The sequence below is a fragment of the Pectinophora gossypiella genome, chromosome 17, assembly GCF_024362695.1.
Source record: "Pectinophora gossypiella chromosome 17, ilPecGoss1.1, whole genome shotgun sequence".
In the NCBI taxonomy this organism is placed as follows: domain Eukaryota; kingdom Metazoa; phylum Arthropoda; class Insecta; order Lepidoptera; family Gelechiidae; genus Pectinophora; species Pectinophora gossypiella.
The window spans coordinates 3,806,827-3,829,253 of NC_065420.1; the positions used below are offsets into that span (position 1 = coordinate 3,806,827).

Consider the following 22,427-nt stretch of genomic DNA (forward strand, 5'->3'; position numbering starts at 1 on the left):
CCAACTGGCCACCATCAGGCCTGTTGTCTTAAACGTTGTACCAGGTGAGAGCCTTCAGCGCTCCCCATTTGTCCGGCCAAGTAGTTAATGCCATCTGCGGCAAATCTACAATAAGTCACGTCAAAAAAAAGCCGTCATCTTTAAATATCTAATACTTACTTAAAACATCGTCGCGTCGTCACAGAAAGCTTAAAGTATCCCTTCCAAAGATTATCTGCTGAGATATTTGATCCAGCTCAGCTGACGGCTAACCAAACATTTCAATAGCTAAGATAAGCGTGAGGCTAGGCTAGGATTATCCCCATACGAAGGTAAACTTAGACCACGCTTGGCTTTTTGAAAGAAATAATGTAGCTGCGGCATAGATGTAGAATAATGCTATCATAGAGTAGGTACTTTATTACCTTGTCACATTAACTTTTTAGAGAAATTGAACTGCGCAGGTGTCACTAAATGTCAAATATATTAATGTGACAGGGTTCTAGAAGTGCTCACATGATATTGTTGACTGTATATAAAAGCTATGTGATTCTTGGATGAACTGGGGGCGATTAAAAAATATCAGGATCATAGAAAGTGTTCAGCTACTCATCAAGGTGCTGATCACCCACCAGTCATCATAATTCAGCTTCGGACTGCGCATCAAAAGTGTCTGTATTTTACAAAATATTTTAGAAGAGCCATCTATTTTACCCTAAATGTAATTAATACAGCGACATCTACTGGATTTTTTTTAAATCTAATCGCGCCATCTATGAATTAGTTCTCAAACTAGATCCAACGAAAGTTTTATAAGACACAAGGACTAATATTAGTTCTGAAATATGTCACTAGATGGCAGTAATGCATTGTAGTACTCAAACCTTTGTGTAGATGGCTCTGTAAAATGGGCGGGAATTTGAAATAGTTTTACAACTATAGACATTTTTTTTGCAAATCTATTTTTACGACATACAAAGTTTATACTCGCCCTCAATCCCTGATGGAGTTGGAAGAGACCACAAGTAATCGGAACAAAAGTTTGTAGCCACTTTTGATACAAAATCCTACCTTTGGTCATTAATAATAATTTATGAGACAGAAAACATCCATCGCTCTGTCAGTTTTTAGTTTTACGATACGTCCGGGAAGATAAGCAACTAAAGGTGGCCTATATTTATTTATTCGCGCCCAGTCGTAGAAGGAATTAAGATACTATCCCCTAATTTAGTATAGGTAAGCTTATTACCTATTGTTTTTTAGGGTAGCCTACTTATCTGCTCATTACATTACACTTACTACACTTTGGCTAATAGCGCCTAACGACTTTAAAATAATAAATGTTATTAGTAATACCTCGATTCGTTTTTTTTTTCTGTTCCTTTTATCTGCAATCAGTCGCAAATTATTTGTTAGAAGTAAAGCAACGAATGTCACTTTCTTCCATAATTATTACTGCCCAAGAACATCCGTTCTCTTGAGCCTCTGAGCTTCACCCTGTTGCTGGTCTCCAACAGCATGCTTCCTAAGGGGTTTAGATAGTTGGTCAACCGTTCCATATGCCTTGTATTGTGCTTTTTAATTTCTTCTGCAATTGTTGGTAGTTCTAAGTATCGTCGATCTCGCGAGTCTTCAAAACTGGGTTTTGGCTCTCTGAAGACCTACGACTCATAAATTTAATATTTTATAACTTAATCGTTGACCTAAGTAAATAATACTACCTAATAACTCCCACAGAGCACAGGTGTCATCTCAATGGCTACCGATTTACTATTGAAGCGGCATACCTTTGCTTTTTTGTGGCTTCAAAAAAAGGGATTAAAAGGGCCTTTGTCGCATTCAACCTTCGGTTTTAAAAAATGATTCAACGTAAAAATGAAAAGGTGTGTAAGTACATAGCTAAGTAAAAGTAGTGCATCTAATATTAGTTGCATATTGCAAATAATATATTATAGGGTGCTAGTGACATCGTAACGAGTACTGAGAGATTCAGACCATGATTCTGAGTTACTAATATTAAGTGGAAATTTTCCGTCGCAAAATTCATGTTTCCTTTTTCGTGTTTTTTTAAATTACCTACTTATTTTCAATTCTATACGAAGGCAACATTTTACAACGCAACGCCGTCTAAATAGGTATACCTTTTTTTTTGTAACATAGCCTAGAAAGTTCCTCATTAAATAAAACCTCTTCGCTAATAATGTAACTGGCTATTAAACAGTAAATAAAATAATTAGAAGAGCCATTTCATTGAAAAAAAAGTAACATTTATCTTTTTAATGTTTTTAATGGCATTTAGAAATGTTTTTTTATGCAAATCATGCCAGTGTTTATTAAAAAAAAGTTTATAAAATGAAATATGTTAAAATCAGACTATAATAATTTAAATGAATTAGTGTGCGAAGTAAAACGCGAAGACGTCACAAAAAATCACAATACAAATAACACGCTACTATTAATGAAGATAGCGTGCTCCGTAAACGCACCGGCTTGACGTTTCGCGGCGCAGTCAACGCGCGCATGCGTTTCAGGTTTGACGTGTGGGTATAACGTCGTTTTCTTCCTCGTCTATTGACATTTCTTTCGTAACATCTGTGTGTGCAAGTGGATTTTTGATTTTTCCAAAACAAATCGTTGAGGAAATACGCGAAAATGGAGCGGAATGAACGCAAGTCGAACTCTCGTAATCATTCGTTAACCGTTGACCGTGATTCTAGGTTTTTATTACGAAAAATTGTGATGGATTTCATCGTTCTGTTTTGCGGTAAGTTTGAAAATATGATTTTATGTTTCGTTGCCTTTTATTTTGTATTTATGAATACTCTTGAATAAGTTTTGAGTACATGCGTTGAGTATTGATAGTAATCAAATCTTATAAGGATGGTCGTTTGTTACTAACGACTTGTTAGAGAACTGTAATAAATATATTTTGCGCAAAGGTAGGTGTTGTAGAAAAAGTAACGATGTGTTTAAACTGCTTCATATCTCGCCAGATTACATTATAAAGTCATTATAAAGCTTCAAAGTGTGTCTGTCTAGACATGTTGGTAGCTGTAGGACCTTGGTTTTTTAACACAGCCTATCAACAATAGACGCATTCGCATATTTTATGATGCGAAATGTCTAGGTGTTTTATACGGCACAGTTCGGTTTTGCATGCAGTTAAAATATTTATCAGTTATGTTTATGTGCATAATCTAACTGTGGAAGTGGTGTTTTATCACTCAATGGTGCAAAATGTAGGGCTAGCACAGTAGGTCAGAGCATTTTGAAATTACTTGCAGCTAAATAAAGACTTGTAACTTACCTAAATAATATAAATGTCCCACACTGCTGGATACATCCTTCACTTTATCATTTACATAAATTTAAAAGTTGTTATTAAATTAAAAACTTTTTTATAACTATAAGATTAAAACTAATGTTGATTAGAATTGTTATCATATATTTTATTAATAATGTTTTGTAATTTTTTCATGTCAAGAATTAAATAAATTGATAAATCCATTCATATATAGGTATATCATATTTTGGTTTTGGTTTAACGGGTTTGAATTTCGACTCGGGGCTAAAACACTTAATCTGTCTTTATGACTTTGAATTCATGTTTGAATTGACAACTGTTGTCACATGCTTCCCAGGTTTTCATAAATAAATAGAGTAGGTCTTAGAGGTGAACTATACATTTTTTTGAATTTTTTTTTTGGCTGATTGCATTTTTGACCATATGCAATGCAAGGGTTACTGTTTCCTCAATGTCTACAACATACCGAGAATAGCCTTCCTTTTCGTCTCTAAAGTATCTCTCGTATTTAAAAAAAACTATAGGAAATATATAGTTTATAATTATAAAATTACAACAATAATACAATAGTAGTTACAATACTAACTTTGTTATTTTATCTAGGAACCAGATGCCCTTGGTAAATGATTTCCATTTCCTCAAGGGAGTTGTTTTAATATTATATTTTTTTATATATTTACACATATTTACATATATACATACATATATATTTTTTTACATATATTTGCCTCACATTGTACAAAACAATTGTTATGGAAATCTGTCTGCATTTGTTATCTTCGTGTGGGTTGTGAGGTGGTGGAATACCAGCCTCATCAACCCTGCCCCTACCCCTATTTGTTATAAAACATACTTTTGTCTGGCGCTTTTGGATTTCATGTCAAAAGTGGCTACACATTGTCTTCTGATTACTCGTGGCTCTGCTCATCCCATTTGGGATCACGGGCGTGAGTCCTTGTATGTGCGCAATCCAAGTGTGGCTGCTAGGGTCCTTATATGCTGAGTACCTGTCACCATCTTAGAACTTCGTATCATGACCCTCCCTTTTGCTTTGCCGCAGTCGGGTAAAAAGTGACTGCACTACAGGTTATCTTCTGAGTACTCGTGGCTCTGCTCTCCCCGTTAGGGAGCACTGGCGTGAATTAAATAATTAATTAATTTAATTAATAATTTATTAATTATTATTTTGGCGTAATTTATATGTATGTGCGTTTCGATCTCTGCAAACTTCTGTACCACAAACGTGAATTTGACGCCAGAACCTTTATGCTATTCTGATAAGATTCCTGATGAGACCAGACTATCACTACCAGTCCAGTGGTTGAGCGTTGGGCTCACGATCCGGCGGTCCCGGGTTCAATTCCCGGTGGGGATATATCACAAAAATCACCTTGTGATCCCTAGCTTGGTTAGGACATTACAGACTGATCACCTGATTGTTCGAAAGTAAAACTATCCGTACTTCGGAAGGCACGTTAAGCCGTAGGTCCCGGTTACTACTTACTGATGTAAGTGCGTAGTCAATAATAGGCTCAATAGTAACCCTGTCACCAGCTTTGATGAGGTTGGTAATCCACCTCACAAACCAAACGATAGAAGAAGAAAACCCAATGATAACAAATTGTAAAACAAACCTATAAAGCAACAATGCAACACTTCTCGGAGTTGGGAAGCGGGACAGCATGAATGGATGCACTTGAAACTGAATCAATGAAACCACTGTGCTGCAGCCCGCTAATGTCTGGGTGTAAACTGCTGCCATTGCGATACTTTGATACACACGCACTTGCTGTGTGAAGTACTGACATGAAAATATCTTGTTGGAGAATTTCTTGTGCCCTAGTACTAACATGAAAAAAAATGTCTTGGGGAAATTTGTCTCGCCGCTTCTTTCTTCAGCCATCTTTCTTATATAGGTAGATGAAATCTTTATTTACGTTTACGACGTTACATTAACTTCTTAATATTAAAATTTGAACATATATGAAATGTAAGACTTAAAACTGAAAAGGGTACTAGCTCGGCTAATGTCGTATCGACCCACATGAGGGGCAATACGCTTACCTAACTTGAAGATATAACAGGTAAGTTTGCATTTCAGACAATAAATAAAGTAAAACTAATGTTTATGTGACGGTACGGTAACATAATATGACAGTTCAGTGACCCAAAGCAGATGTCCATCATCATCATCTCCCTAGCATTATCCCGTTTTTCATAGGGTCCGCTTACCTAACCTGAAGATTTGACAGTTTGGGATTTTTTACAGCCTGTCTGATCTTCAAACCTGCGAAGGGAAAGCTAGCCCAATGCAGGTTAGGTCACATACCTCCGAAAATGCATTTCTCGGGAATGTGGGTTTCTTCACGATGAATTCGAAAACAAATTCGAAAGTCATTGGTTTAGGTCTGTGCTGGATTCGAACATTTCGAACCTGCGACCTCAAAGTGAGAGGGAAGCGTTCTACCAACTGGGCTACCACGGCAGATGTCCATGTCACCATAAACGCCCTTTGCTACAGTTTCACTTACTACCAGTCACTTGCTAAAGCTATTACTATCCTTAAGGGTGCAATAAAGGACTAAGTATCAACAAACATTCAATATCAATGGGGGTTTTAATTAGTTAGAGTTACTGTTTACTGAAATCCAGGGAGGTCTACTAGACATTGCTAAAAACGTACTTACCTACAATAACACACACAGCGAAGGATTGGAACTGTCTGCCGTCGTCTGTTTTTCCAACTCATTATAATCTGGAGGCTAGAGTGAATAGGCATTTGCTAATTAAACGTGATCCATCCTAGCCCACATCGTTACTCACCAGCAGGTGAGATTGTAACCAAACGCGAGTCTATATTATTAAAAAAAATGTACACTCCATACTAATATTATAAATTCTAACTAACTCTGTCTGTTACCTTTCACGCTTAAACCGCTGAACCGATTTAAATTAAATTCGGTTTCGGTACCTATAGCAATAGTTTGAGAACCAGAGATCATAGGATTGTTTTTATCTCCAAAATCATCCCGGAAGGGGATGGAATGGAGAATGTCGCACGCGATAACTCAGGGACGGAGACTAGGACGGAAAGCTACTTCAGTTTATATTTTAACTAGCGCTTTGGCGGATTGGCATGGATAGACGGTTTTTCTCCATCCTAATGTATCATCTGGTCAACAGCGGGAAGCGACTTTGTTTTCCTTGTGTAAAACTTTGTTATTGTTGATTGGAGACTTTAATAAATTCCTTGTTCCTGCAAATTCCATTCTATACGCGTACGTCCCACTTCTGGATAAAAGCATCTTTTTCCTTTCATCAAGACTACTAACACCGTGTGACCAGCTGGTCTGTCTATCGCACCGTTATAAAACCTCCCATATCCAGTTCTCATATCCCTTCATATATCAAATTATTGAATCCAGTACACACTTGTTAAGTGTACCGGAACGTGCGAGACGCGGGAACTTCCCGTCATATCATAAACACAGACAAACAGACATAGTGATGTGTGATCAGGGCCAGGATCGGGGTGGAGCAGAACCACAAGTCACCCGAGGACAAGTTGCTGCCACACTTGGAAGTCTTATGGACATGATGAACCGTATATGGACGGGTTATTAGCCTATCACCCGAATAGATTTTTTTTACGTTGGGAAATGCATTTACGCATACCCGCCGCCATAGGGATGACGATAGGTTATGCGGGACTCCAGGATCTCTAGTATCCCGCCTACCCACTAAAACCTCACGGTGTTCGTCTTGCCGCCTGTGTGGGAGTCACGGGAACGCACCCGCATACTTCCGCGACTCCCAGGCGGTGTCTGTGAGCACCTGGCTCGGTGAACACTTCTCGAGTGCTCGGAATCGTCAGTGGTGTGTGGAACACTCACACGCCTTCCAACAACCCCACGTCTATCAACCAGCATCCCTACTTACGGCGGGATATCACCTGAATAGATAATCCATCATAATTCGTCGCTGACTTCGCTGAGGTATCTGAAATTTTTGGCGAATCTGATTTGCACCTTTTCCTATTGTCAATAAGACACAAAGTATGTTAGCAAAAAATGCAGATACGTACGTCGTCAGCCACGAATTAATGATCCTTTAATTTTGTATGACCATCCCGGGAAGATAAGCAGCTAAACGGATCGTATGTTTTTTACACCTAGTCCAGCTGTAAACTACTTCCCAACATAAGTGACTTCCCACTTCTCTTCATCTCCGTGCATCTGAAGGCGCGTTAAGCCATTGGTCGCGGTGTCTACTAACTGAATGTAAGTTCGTAGTCATTACATGAGCCATATCAGGAGTTTTGGCGGCTCAATAATAACTCTAACTCCAGGGTTGTTGAGATTGGTTATTCACCTCACAACCTACACGATAATAGTAGATTTATATCTAAAACAAGACCCCAACTCCCAGCTATCTGAACGCCGGACCGAATCATGCGCAGGATGTGAACTGAACGGTGTACAATCGCGAAATAAAGTGGCAGGTAATTGCCGCGGTGTCAAAACATCCGACGGTTCAACCTGTCAGATTAACTGTATCCGTTAAGGAGGTACCAGCCGCGCCGCTGGGAATAAAAAAAAATAGCTGTCACTATGACATGTGGTTTGCGCCCAATTTCTGACAATGATATGCGAAAGGTAGAATGCGGTTTTGGGCTTTGCGCTTTTATGTAGCTTTTGCAGTTGTAAATTAAGTAAGCATGTAGTCGTTACTTGAGCCATTCCTTAAGCTTTTGACGGGTCAATAACCCCGACTTCGGGGTTGATTAAAGAGACAAGAAGAAGTAGTATATACCTTTTTCATTTTGATTATGGTTTTCAGACAGACACGATTCACCCGTAGTTTCTATCAGGCAGAGCCGCCAAGGGCTTTAGCCAAGTTGCAAACGATTACGAAAAACGACAATGTAATTGAGAAACGATGTAAGGGTTTGGCTCGGCTCAGGGCGTTGTTTGAGAGGAAAAAATATTTGAAAGAATTAATTGACCCTAGTGGGTCGGATTATAAGCGAATAAGGCACAGATTATATATAATTACCACTTAAATTAAGGTAACAGTGTGATAAGACAGATGTGGTATAAAAGACGATATAGTGACTAAGATTGAGAAAGGAATGTTAGGTTGGTTTGAACACGTAGAGCGGATGAAGGATAATATGTTTATGAAAGCAGTATATAAAGCGAAGGTTGGTGGTAGGGCTGGCAGAGGAAGACCTAGACGGACGTGCATTGACCAAATTGGAGATGTCCTTAGAAAATCTTCAGTATGATCTACTTCGAAACGATTTTGAAACGATTGATGAATGTGAAGGAAACAAGAAAAGTCTGTCAGGATAGAAGCAAATGGAATTTCACAGTCAATGCTTACCCCGGTGGGAAATAAGCGTGAGTTTATGTATGTATGTAAACTAAGGTTTGCGCAATTATCGTTCGGTCGAAAACTTTTCTCCACTAAGTCTCTCTGTATCGGCTTATGGTTTCGAAACAAATTACGAAAGAAAGCAGAAACAATTTAAAATGCAAAACTCATCGAATATCTCCTGACTTACCTACGCTCCTGGCCTAAGCACAAGCGAAACAAAATTGGACTAATTTCTAATGATGCTAAATTTAACTTTGAGTTAGGTGTATTGTTCATCACTAATTTAAGAGCCTCTTGTCGTTGTAGCATCTCTTGCCTTCCGCTCCGAAGTATTTTGTCTGACGCGAGTCGGGTGGTATTTCAAAGCCGTACTAGGACTCCTGTCCTCCGCCTCTGAATATTACTGACAGTTACTGCTGTCCTCTGTCAGGTTCCAGGTTACAGTCCCTATGACTTGCCCCTTCCGTCCTGCATTGCCGTACCGATGGCTCCCATCTCCGCCTCTGCAACCGTCGAGGTCTTCACCCGTATCCCTGAGCAAGGGCTCTACGTTATCCGAACAGGATTTGCCCAAGTGGAAGACAAAGATGTTGGCTCCTGGGGCCAGGTTAATAGTCTTGTGTGAAACCAAAACCAAAGGCAAAGAGAGGTATATTGTTAGGTACTTAAATATCAGGATGCACTATCAGTTGTGATAAGTGGGTAGTTCGGATGTGCAAAATGTATCCTGTAATACTGACATAATGATATTGTGTAATAGATATCACTCTGTGTCCTGACAAGGACATTATATTTCCTGCCTATTGTGGAATTTTGATAATGTGGGTGCCCTACCGGGTGCGGTGGAATAAACAATCCAGTTCGATACGACACTTAAGATAAAGTTTAATTTTGCACGAGTACACAGCAAGCAGCAGGTTTACAAAAGTCACTAGATGGCACAATAGATATAAGCGTAGCAGTAAGAATGAAAGATAGAACTAGCTAGAAGATACAGGTTCAGAATGATAGGTAACGTGAAGTTACAAAAGCATACAAAGAATACAAGCTAGTTAAGTAGCGTAAAGCGCGGGAATCTTTGTATAAAAATTAAAAACAAGCGTGCATTCCCCATGGCAATCGAGTTACGACTGCCACTGCAAATGTACGTACGCTTGTCTATCATGTAATACTAACATACTGATATTGTGTAATAAATACCACTCTGTGTCCTGACAAATGCAGGTTCTTAGTGACATCGTAACGAAAACTTTGACGGCTGATTCAGACCATGCTTCTTGAGTTGATATCAAGTGGAAATTTCCGTCGCAAAATTATGAAACTGAAAATAATACTAACATTTTCATAGAAATTTCTGGCAGGAAATTCCACTTGATATCAACTCAGAATCATGGTCTGAATCATCCCCTCACTATTCGTTACGGTGTCACTAGCACCCATACGAACTTGTATGGGTACCTGAACGTACTTGTACAAGCTGTAAGTGACATTGTAAGGAATACTGCAGGGGATGATTTAGTTCATTACTGTGATCATGGTCTGAATCATCCCCCTCGGTATTCGTTATGATGTTGCTAACACCCTGTATTTCCTGCGTATTGTGGAATTTTGATAACATTTTATTATTACACTCGTGCTAGTAATGTCGGTATCCTTGTCGAAGCTGGCAGAGCTACAAGTTATCATCAAGATAATCCGCAGCCGCTCCTGGGAGGTTTAAAAGGCCTCATCGAAGTAATTAAGCTAAAAAAAGTCACATTGCAATACAGCTTTTTAAATTAATTGCTTGGCCACCAACCCGCAGTGGAGCAGCGTGGTGGACTATGCTCCATACACAACCCCCCCCCCCCCCCCCCCCCCCCGGTTGATTGAGGGGAGGCCTGTGCCCAGCAGTGGGACGTATGCTATAGGCTATTTATGTTATGTTATATCTTTAGACCTCCAGCTGAATACCAGATTCACTTTAAGAAGGAATATGCTAACAGTTTATCAGCCTGCCGACCAAATATACAAAGTATATAGGGTTATTATGACCCAAAAGTATATAGGGTTATTTCCATATGACTAGTGCCTCTGAGGTCATATATTACCTTTGTATGTTTGAATGTCTACTGACAACGGGCAATAAAATCTTGCCAAGTTGCCTAGACTAAAATTTACTTTTGACGTAAGTTATTGTGGATTTTACTCCTTGGCCAAAGAAGTTTATGACCCGTCCCAGCTTAAAAGCTCACTTAAGAATAACTTAGCGATTAAGTGGCTGCAGTATTGCGTTAAGAGTCTATGTTATCTTTACGATCCCCGCATGTCGCGTCTTCTACAATTAGCCGTAGAATGTCTCTGTAGCTAAGCCGACGGCATAGATTAAGTACCCAAGCAGAGGTGACATAGTCTTTGAACAAAAGATTTGTGTATTTTACCTAAGTATTGGCATTATCATCATCAAAGTTGATCGATCTTTTTTTTGACGTTACTTATTGTAGATTTGCCGCAGATGGCATTAACTACCTACTTGACCGGACAAATGGGGAGCACTGAGGGCTCTCACCCGGTAGTTGATCGACCTGTGTTGTTTATTTCTGGGTTTACTTTGTCTTTTGAGGCCCATCTTTAGCATTTCAAATCCTGCATCAGCCAATCGTCTTCGGTCGGTGGTCCTTCATAATCTAGCCGCTGGGTATAATTTACAACTTTCACTGAATTGTTATGTAATCTATTATGCGTATATCGATATATTTTTTTAAACTATGACGAATTTGTTCGATAAGATTTATATCTGTTAATCAATTAATGTTTTATAGATTGTAATAATGAGGTAATTATTACTCATCGTTCATCGTGTATAAAGTTGCAACAAAAATGCAAATTATCATTAAATATAATTAAATAAGCACATTATCATTATAAGTTACCCATCAGTGATGACAACAAGTATCGAATACACATGATTCATAATTATCTGGTACTAATGTATTGTAAGGAAAATAAGTGTTTAATATAGGTGGTAATAAGTAGAAAGGTCACGGGTTGACTATAAATGATATTGAAGACGTATTAAGCATTGTTTGCCGGTAGATAAGTAGCTTCATTTTTGATATAGAATTTAGTAACATATTTCCACAACAACACACAACACAACATTTAAGCTCTGGTATATAATCTGGTATATACATTTGAATTTTCTCAGATTTCAGTTGTAGGTATAAAATCAGCGTAAATACATTGCTAGTCGCGTCTGTTAACGGTGGCTAATCTATGTCGTACAGTATCCTTGTTGCGTAGATTCTCACGAAATGTGTGGCGCTTGCCTATATCAATATTTGGATTCTCTATCACCTGTGTCAGCAACAGGATAGGTACATTCATATGAGGAAGTACCTTCGAATATTCGGGATATCGTTTTATCGATAATATAGGGTATAATATGGGTAGGCAGTGATGTATAGTAAAGTATACGCACTCCTCGTCAGTTATGTTTAAGTCCACGTAAAAGAGGGTGTGCTTATTGCCATTAACCAGGCACAATCCTGGAAACCACGTGATACCAATTGTTTTAAGTTTACGCGGTTATTATCATAATTAAAACACATAATATGCTTCTATGCTGTTCTGGGAGCATATAAAAAACATAGAACACGTTCAGCTGCTTCTCTTCCCGGGCATGTCGTAAAAACCGACAGAGGGATTGTGTCCTCTAACATGATGGACTAATGTTATGGGCGATAGGCTGATCCCTTATCACCATAAGGTTCATCATATCCATCTTTGGAATTCGTATCAACAGTGGCTGCAGGTTGTCTTTGATTACTTGTGGCTCTGCCCACCCCATTAGGGATTACGGGCGTGAGTTTATGTATGTTAAAACACATAATAACGGGTTCTTACCGCGTTTAAAGTAGTCAGTCAGTTCAGTCGCGTGTGATCAGTCATCCCGTAATTATGGCACTTGCAACAGTGCCTGGAGAGCGGTCGCCACCTTCGCGGACATGACTATGTCCGACGAATGTCCGAGAAGCGGCGGAGAGGGAACGGGAAGACTCTGTCGACTCGCTCCCGATTCGCCGCAGGCGACCAGGAAGGCGGCGACGGGCGTACTTGGTCGCAATTGACCGAGGGCCGCCTTGACGGGGACCTGTGGACGGTGGTCGGGGGACCGCCGTCCACAACATAGGTCCCGTGCTGTAGGGCTCCCCAAGTGTTCCGGGCAGCCCTCGGCGGAGGGGGAGGCGCTTGATGCGCTCCCATGGGCGCTGGGCCCCAAAGGGCATCCGCCGGCGGGGACGCGGTTGTGTGCAATTGCGTTCCCGTATCCCCGCCACACGGCGGCAAGGAGGAACACCGTTGGGTTTTAGTGGGTATACCGGGTGGTGACACCCGGGGAGTCCCACATAACCACGTCGCCCCCCCGGGCGGCGTGGTATGCGTAACGCATTTCCCAACGCTAAAAAAAAATGGCACTTACAACAGTGTCGAAATATCGGGAGTCTCATATCCCTACTTTAAACGCGGTAAGAACCCGTTATTATGTGTTTTAATTGTGATACCAATTGTTTGATCCAAATATGAATTCAGTGCGTTTCGTAAGCATGTGTCATAACCTGTATTGGGCTGGCTTTTCCTTCGCGGGATGGAAGGTTCGACAGGCAGCTTCTATAAAAATCGAACCTGTCAAATCTTTAGGTTAGGTAAGCGGACCCCGTGAGACGGGATATCTCCCTATGATGATGAATCCTATCCACTACACTATCACTTCGAATCCTATTGGAATGGGAAGAGCTACAAGTCGTCAACGATAAACCTGCAGCCACTTTTGGCGATTGGATGGGTATTTGCTTACAGACCTTGTTTAGAAATCGACTTAAATCGTGGTTACACAAACCAAAACGAAAACAGACGAAACATTGCGATCGCTTCCTAGTTAGCAACAATGTCACTATTAACAATAGGCTAGTTTCCAATTAGTCAAATCAGTTACTGTTTACTAAACGTCAAAACACGAAATTGCTATGGAATTTGTATGAAAAAGCACACTGTGACGTCATAGAAAAACGTGATAAAACGTCGGCCTTATTATTACGTTTTTCTTGATTATAATTCATAAATAAGTTAAATAGAAAAAATATAATGTTTTTCGTTACTTTTAGAGCTGTCTTTATCTAGTAATCAGAATTTCATAATTCTATATAACCTTGACGTTGGCAGAATCGTCGTTTCTGAACGATGCAGCCAAAAACAAAGAAAATATAATAGAATAATTCTATATCTTGAACCTAGTACTTACACGACTAATTATCGTGGTGTCATTCGATTTTACTGCTTACTGCTGCTGCTACCCTTCATGAGGCACCCAATACAAATAATATAAAAAGTTCCTTATGATATATAAATATGAAATTTAGAGCACATTATGTATCTCGTAAATTTCAATATACTTATAAGCGAAAGACACGTGTATGTGAAATAGTTTTTGAATTATGAGGGGGTCGAATGTGGCTCCAAATGGTTCGTGTAATATTACACACGGTGCTGCTCGCCAGTTTTGTCTCTTGAACTTGGCTTGACACGCTGCCGTGTCTAGATTCTTATATCGTGTGGGTTATGAGGTAGATTACCAACCTCATCAACCCTATGGCTATTAATGAGCCGCCGAAGGCCCATGGCTCATGTAACAACTACATTATCGTCGTTATATGATATAATATAATTATAAAAGCAATTCTCTTATATTTTATTGTGGAATACTTATATTACTGTGACATTAAACCTGCACATAGTTTACAGGTTTTATGAGATCGTTAACTAAAGATTCAATGCATTATAAAATGTTAATCTTATTAAAACAAAGTTTATTACCTGCATTTATGTAGCTTTATTATTTGCATTCGTAAAATACAAAATACACATGGGAACTTCGGCTTATTCCTATGAAAATAGTTTTTATTATTTTATTTTTAATGTACCTAGTCAATCGATCAATCAATAATTCTTTATTGCACAAATACATTAACTCAGGCCATGTAAAAACGAATAATTTAGTAGTAGTAATTAAAAAAAACAAGTTGATCGTAACTCTCTTTTCAAAGTAACAGTGATTAGAACAGCCTCCTCATTCAACATTTTATCAATTTGAATATGAATATTAATAAAATATCTAAAACTGTCGTCTCTGCTTAAAGTGATGGACTAGTTATCATAGGGTGTGAAAATAACAAGTAATATTCCATCATCTAACAAATATCTTCTCATCAAAACAATCGAATCACCCGGCAAGGATATAATGTTTCGTAAAGATTATCGAAAAATATCTAATACGAGTAATACGAATGAAAAAAGAATGTCATTTTACAGTGGGTAGGTATTTATAAGGTTTTTATTTTTTAATGTTAATGTTCCATATTCAAATTTCCAAATGAAACAACCCTGTGTTTTGTTCAAGTTGTTCAACAAAAAAGTGTTTCGATTTTTTGATGAGAAGTATAAACTTACTTAAGTTGTTTTCACACGACTTGTGGTCTACCCCAAAAGAGATTGCAATTCAAAAGTTGCCAGTATGTGTGCATGTATGTCCAAAATTTACAGCGTGTGTGCAATGTGCCTATACCTATATCCAGGGAAGTCCAAGCTCTGAAAACTAGCAAACCACGATTCCAAATGCACCCAATTATAGTGCGGATGCAATAATTTGGTTGCTTCCTCTTCCTATCAGTAGGCCATATTAAGGGCAATCCACTGAGGGAAATAATGCAACAATGACTGGGTACTATACCATGCTGTTATGCACTGTGAAGCTTGTTAGTACCAGGTTAGGAAATGAAGTAGTGATGTTTGTGGATTGCGATCTGGGTTTTGCTTTTTACGCTCGAGAAATATCCGCCTTGATTTTTTCCTGATATCAGAAGTTTATAGGGAGACTCGTGGCAGCCCAATTGGTAGAAGGCTTGCCTCTCACTTTGAGGTCGCAGGTTCGAATCTACTACAGGTCTAAACCAACGATTATCAAATTTGTTTCCGAATTCGTGTTTGGATAATAATGATTATCACGTGTTCAGCGGTGAAGGAAAACATCGTGAGGAAACCCACATTCACCTAACCTGTATTGGGCTGGTTTTCCCTTCGCGGGTTGGAAGGTCAGACAGGCAGTCGCTTGTGTAAAAAACCGGACCTGTCAAATCTTCAGGTTAGGTTAACGGACCCTGTGAAAAACGTGATAATGCTAGGGGATGATGAGAAGTGTATACCTGCCGGTCCATTGAGGGTAATAATGACGTAAACCATGTTACAATGTTTACGCGCTACATTCTATTATCTATAAGTAATACCACCCTCTGCTGTAATATGCTTTAAGCTTGTTAGGTTGTCAGGATTGGCAAGGACTTTATGAAATTGTTAGGGCTTTTTAACCGACTTCAATAAAAGACGAGGGTTTATTTTTGACAAATAGTTTTATTTACTTTTTATGTTCCGGAGTGGTAAAGACCACGGAAATGTTGGAAGAAGTTTCGAAATCTTGCTCTGAATTTTATATAATTTGGGATTAAAATTAAGTATAGCTTCTTAAGAGACTTAAGTAAGTACAATGTAGGTAACCTTGTCTTGTCTTGTGTAGCCTATGGTGTCCCACTGCTGGGCAAAGTCCTACTTAATTAAAACTCTAATAGAACCGCAGTGGAGCAGCGTGGTGGAGTAAGCTCCATACCCTCTCCGGTTGATTGAGGGGAGGCATGTGCCCAGCAGTGAGACGTATATAGGCAGTTTATGTGTGTTATGTTATGTAAAATAATACTGGTTAAAAAAGGTAATAACCTTTTTAATCAATCAAACGTGACTGATTTTGATCGACTTTAATTGCATTTTCAATGCAAATTATGGTTGATAAAACACGCACTGGGATTAACTTTTTGTTGCTATGGCGTTATTTACTTACCTTTTATACTTACGCAAATCATACATGAACTCACGGCCGTTACCGCTAATGGGGTGGGTAGAACCAAAGTAATCAAAGAGAACTTGCAGCCACTATTGATACGAAGTCTTAAGATGGATGTGGTGAACGTTTTCCTTACAAGGAATCCTATCGCCCATAACAATTGGGTAGTTTCTTGGGTCAAAAATAAATTCTGATTACTAAATAAAGACAGATCTAAAAGTGACATAAAATGTTTTTTTTTCTATTTAATTTATTTATGAATTTTAATAAAGAAAAATGTATTAATAAGTGCGACATTTTGTCACGTTTTTCTATGACGTCTTAGGTTGCTTTTTCATTCAGATGCCATAGTAATTTCGTGTTTTGACGTTTAGTAAGAAGTAACTGATTTGACTAGTTGGAAACTAACCTACTAATGTACCTACTACTATCGGATTTGACGACTTGCCACTCTTACGCAGAAATAACAAATTCAATACTGAAGTACTTACCTACCTACTGCTTTTTAGGTGATTCTGATTACATACTCTTTGCTTTTCCTTTACTTAGGCTTTGGTCAAACCCAAATCAAGTCCTATTAACATTCAGCGCAATGCATATTTCATTACGTAATAACCGACTGAATACAAACATCAATGTTAAGACATAATAAGCGGTGCCTTTTAAGGACAAAATAACCCATCTTAATTGTCCTTTTAAAAATGTTGTTACCCTTTAATCCTAACTCATAAATTGCATGCAACTCCCGACAGGAACAAAACTTGAATGCATGTTCATTCATTTATTCTGCAAACCCAAAGTCATAACTCTTGAAGGAGGCGGCATACAAAATTAAAAGGGATATAATTCTGCCGTCACTTTTCAGCTTTTCAAATCACAATGTCTCCTTTTGAACTGTATTATAGTTCAAATTCGTTTGTTGTCGCTTACCAGGGTTGCATTTGGTTTGCTTTGTAGACGAGCGTATTTGGTTCGTTGACATGTAGAAAATCCAATCATTACCAGAAATTAATTGCATTGTAGGCTTTAAAAATTAGTTGCTGGACAAAACCTCCCTTTTTCGATAACCTACAGGAAAAGCAGTCTTAAGATTTGCTGAAAAAGTTTTTTTTACAGTACTTATTTAAGTTTGTCTATGCTTCATCTTCTCCGTATCTAAGAAATACTTATTTTAGAATTGAAATTGAAGCAGGAATATTTATTATGAATATTTTGCGTACCTACTATGTACCTATTTTGCGTAGGCAATTATCTACCTTTGCCTAACCAAACCCCTCCACTGACCCGCAATGGAGCAGCGTGGTGTAATATACTCTATACCTCCTCCGGTTGATTGAGGGGAGGCCTATAGAATATAGAAAGGAGGCCAGTGGGATTTTTACCTTTTGAACCTCTTAAGGGCAAGATTGCCAGACACAATAGTTAAGCAGTGGGGTTTGGATTTTAAAAGGACTTCGGACTTACGACTTTTAGACCCGGACCAAATCTCAAAGTCTGTATGCTACTTAAAGTACCTGTCTCAATGAAAGATATGATCGCGATAAGTCTCGATAGCGTGGGCTCAACATTAAGAAAACATAAATCTTTGAGAGCATTAATTACGTTCTCATACGAACGGGGCACGCTACGATTTTTATTTCATTACAGTAGAGATAACGTTTGGAGCTGATTTATTAAGATTTAGAGAGAGTCGTGTGAATAATGACAAAGTTCTTTGAGTTCATTGTTGGTTATTGCTGTGAAAAATTGTTCAAAGAATCATTCTATAATTTGAGGAAGCTGATGGTTAGAGGCACGCTTTCAACTCAGAAGGTTACTGACACAAGTTCCTAATAGGGCTCGTAAGGTATTGAATACGAATTTTTGAGTTCATGTGTGGATGAAATTCATCCAAGTCTAAACAATTTGCATTCAATCCTTTACAGTGACTGAACACCGCATCGATACGCATACGCATTGACAATTACGACAGAATTAACGTTTAAAAAGGCAATTTAAAATCGACTAACAAAACTGCAGACGGCATGACTTGAGAAAAAAAGAAAGAAAGATACATTTATTACTTCAAGCACTTTTTGTCCGTCGATGATTGGCACTACAATGCCAAAGCACGCTTGAGAGAAACGGAATCGCCAGTCGAGCTAAATGACATCTGAATGCTGAATGCTTATTCAGTGTAGTGATGTGTGCATTCGTGTTTGGTCTTACAGATCTGAAATAGTCGCTTAGCTCCAATGACATGGCCAGTCGTCTTTAATTCCTAAATCTTTAAAGCTGGAATCTAAAATGAATATTCCTCTAGTCCGGCGTGTTCAACTTAGGCTAGGCATCAAAGATGTTAGTGACGCAAAACAAATTACCTCCCTACCTAGATACCTTTAAGTACATGTAAGAAATAACTTCTTTATTTCTCAATCTGGGTTGGAAGAATATTGTTATAGAATGCTTAAGCTGTCAAAATCACATCGTTTTCAGAAATTAGTGACAAAAGGAAGGAACTAATATTCGTTTCGTGAACATCGCTAAATTACTTCACCGTTGAGGGCCTCTCAACTGAAGATTGACATACTGCTACCGACTTGGGTGTGGATTGAAATATGTACGACATAATTTGAAATGTTTACCTTTTAAGACATATTTACTGAGACAGATTGTTTAGATTATTTTGGAGACAACGATTCATCAAATTGGGTTAGTAGTTAGTTCATTGTTCTTTTGTGTTAAGTAAAGAAGTACAAAGTAAATTAACGGAAGGTAATGTTTTGGTTAATGAATGTTATGAATTTCGATCCAGAAACATCTGTGCTCTTTAATGATAAGTGTGAAAACATTGATGTGACAGAATCAATGTGGGGAAAGATGGTGGACAGCAGTTGAAATTATAAGAGTAAGGTTTATGACAGATTGAATTAAATTTAATTGAATTTAATTTTTGTTAAACTTTACAAGCTGATTTAAATAAAGTGTTAAAGATGTCTATAGGTAAGTAAAACTCGCACAAAGAAACCTAATATAATATCCTGACTTACTATAAATAGCTTCAATACTTGAATTGAGTTTAACGTGCATTCCTACAGATTGGTTCCAATTACGACCGGAGACGTATAAACGATGTCATCCTGCCTCAAACAGTGTAAGGTTTCACTGCAACGCCTAAAATCTAGACTTTGTTGGCAGGAAATTAAAATATCCTTATATAAGTTCAGTTCATTGTTCAATTGAAGGCACGAGCGATTGTTGTTCTTGTTGTTAATGGACAATTGGTGCACGCCAATGCAACATAATTGAGCACACAGCTTGTTGACGTTATGGACTATTGAAGCACCAATCCAGGTACAGTTGTTTATGAAACATTGGTTACTGGTAAATTAGATTTTGCCATCATTTCTTGTTTAGTAATCAGTACCTTTTTATTAACGTAACTATTCTTCGCTCTTCATTAAAGATTGATCGAGTCCCAAATTCATCCTGATATTTTCGGTCTTGATTTTTTGCGCCTTGTCAGCCATATTCTTCAATTATTAGCCCGCAAGTATTCTTCTGTTACTTTTAGGTACCTACTTTTGATTGGAAATCTATTCAAACTAATTGACTATGCTGTTGAAATTAACTAAGTAGACGAAAATACAGTCGATCGATTAGACTATTGCTGGACGATAAATTTCAACGTAGCTTGGTCTATCTTTAGACGGTTTATGTTGTAAATGTCCAAAGGCGATGACCACTCACTTCTTGCTATCGAGATCATTATTTATTTACTTGACTATAACGATGTGGTAATTGTCTGTAAAGCGGAGAGTCAATGAAATACTCCGATGTTATTAGATACTGAATTTACGTAACACGAATAAAATAAAATACAAATGAATGAAGTTATAACCGCGTCTAGGAGTTTCAAAAGAGTGGTTTCGTTAAAGATAATTACGCTGCTGCTAGCAGTAGTAGCCCTATTATGCTTCTTTGATTTCTAAGTGTCTTTTGCAAAATAATATAAATCGGTAGTAATAATATACATCATTTAATAAGTAGAATAAACATTTGTGAAGTATAATTCAATTGGGACTATAAATTTCTAAAGGCTGACTGTATCGGCGGCATCGCTGGAAGTAATTAATACTGAGACTGAACCTGCCACGCCTCCGCCGCCTCTGCAGACATGGACTAATAAAATAAGACTAGAACATAGAAAAGGCTTTCTCGCTTCGTACTACATTGTTCGAGAGGCGATTAAAACTAAGCTATGCTTTGGAGCTTTGAAGATAAACGGAATTTATCAAAAAATGTTATACGAGGGACAGGTGCATTTTTAATATGACTTTTTTGTAAAGTAAACATTTTAAAGACCGTGATATCGTAAAATGTATAAACGGTGTTTTTTACAGCAAAACAACGTTCGGGCGTGATACAATATTTTTCTTATAGTGCAGCACAATAATTATATATTCAGTACGGAAGTATTGTAAATAATTAAAATATCCTAACATGTAATATTGGTTCGAACAGTCTTATAGATGTTATCAGCAAGTTATAAGGGAAAGGATATATCTAATAAATATACGACTTCCTTGGCACAGTTAGATTTGATAGAATTGATAATGATACACAAATAGAAATGTTACATTGATATCACTTTATAATATACAATTATGTTAAAACAACTTAGGATTATGAAACAAGTGTCAAACAGTCATTGCCGCTAAACAAACAGTAGTAGTAGCAGAAATATAAATATGAAATGAGTAAAATATTTATTTAATGTTAATACATGTAGAATTTGGCTCCAAGCCAGAAAGGTAACAGAGTGAAGGAGCTCGGAAAGATGACATTGACACTCATCAAGGAGACGACTTTACTGGCACTACACGCTCAAATGAAAGCTTTAACATGTTGACATAAAATACACTAAAAGACAGTCTTTGGTTTAGCTACGCAGTACGGATATCATAACAAACGCGTCCTTCTGAAGGGCATAGACCTCTTACTGTTTTGGGTTCATAGTACAATTTTAAAATTGTTGACAAAACAATATTATTAGACATAACAGTAAACGGATAAATGGATAATGAGTTTAATTAGCGGCGAAATATTCTTTTAGTAAATAAAAATATGAAAGGAAAATATATTCGGGATTTTGTTGATTTCATTATTGTAGATTGAAACCTCTTTGAGCTTTTTCGTGGTGTATTTTAATCCAAACGTGATCCAAACCAAAGTAGGAAATTAATAAAGTGTAGGTTATCTTTCAATCAACATTAAGTATACATTTTACTAAAACCCTTTCACATCGTATCTAAACAAGTACCTCCTTCAACTCCCGCGCATGCATAATTGTGATTCATTACTAGCGGCGCGATTGACCAATGTCAATGTCACTAGAGTTGCCCCGTTTATTATAATCAATCTATTATTTACCTCAGTGACGTTTGAAAAGTCAACTGTATTCCTTGTCGTTTTGCTTTGATGTGCCGTCGGTATTGTTAATACCGTGTAATGTAATTGCTGTATTAATGCTTAATAGTAATAACATTGACTGATTGGCTTCAGGTTATAGGTCGTGTGTTTGACCGCATGTCACTGTACGATGTCTTTATCAGAATTATCAGGCTTATATTGACCTTAGTGTAGTCAAGTATAGATCAGCAACATTACGTCATCTCGATTTATCTGATTGTAGCTACTTAGTCTCTTTTTTGTCTTTCTTTTATTCCTTATTCTATGCTTTCGTGTTGCCTTGCACAATAGTAGTTAGAGCCCTAACTACGTTGGAATCGGCTAATATAACTCACTTAAAGAAACGCAAATTTGCGTAATTTTATAGCTTCTGTATTGACGAAGGAA

The 22,427-nt window shown here is 37.9% G+C and overlaps 1 protein-coding gene across 1 annotated transcript in view; it reads left to right on the plus strand.

Moving 5' to 3' along the window:
- The first annotated feature begins 2,460 nt into the window (after window positions 1-2,460).
- The window catches only part of LOC126374411 (putative phosphatidate phosphatase), an 83,998-nt gene continuing 64,031 nt past the window's right edge, over window positions 2,461-22,427 (plus strand). The window contains exon 1 of the mRNA XM_050021054.1: window positions 2,461-2,743. Coding sequence (XP_049877011.1) covers window positions 2,632-2,743 — 112 coding nt within the window. The 5' untranslated portion in view covers window positions 2,461-2,631. The remainder of the gene's footprint in view (window positions 2,744-22,427) is intronic.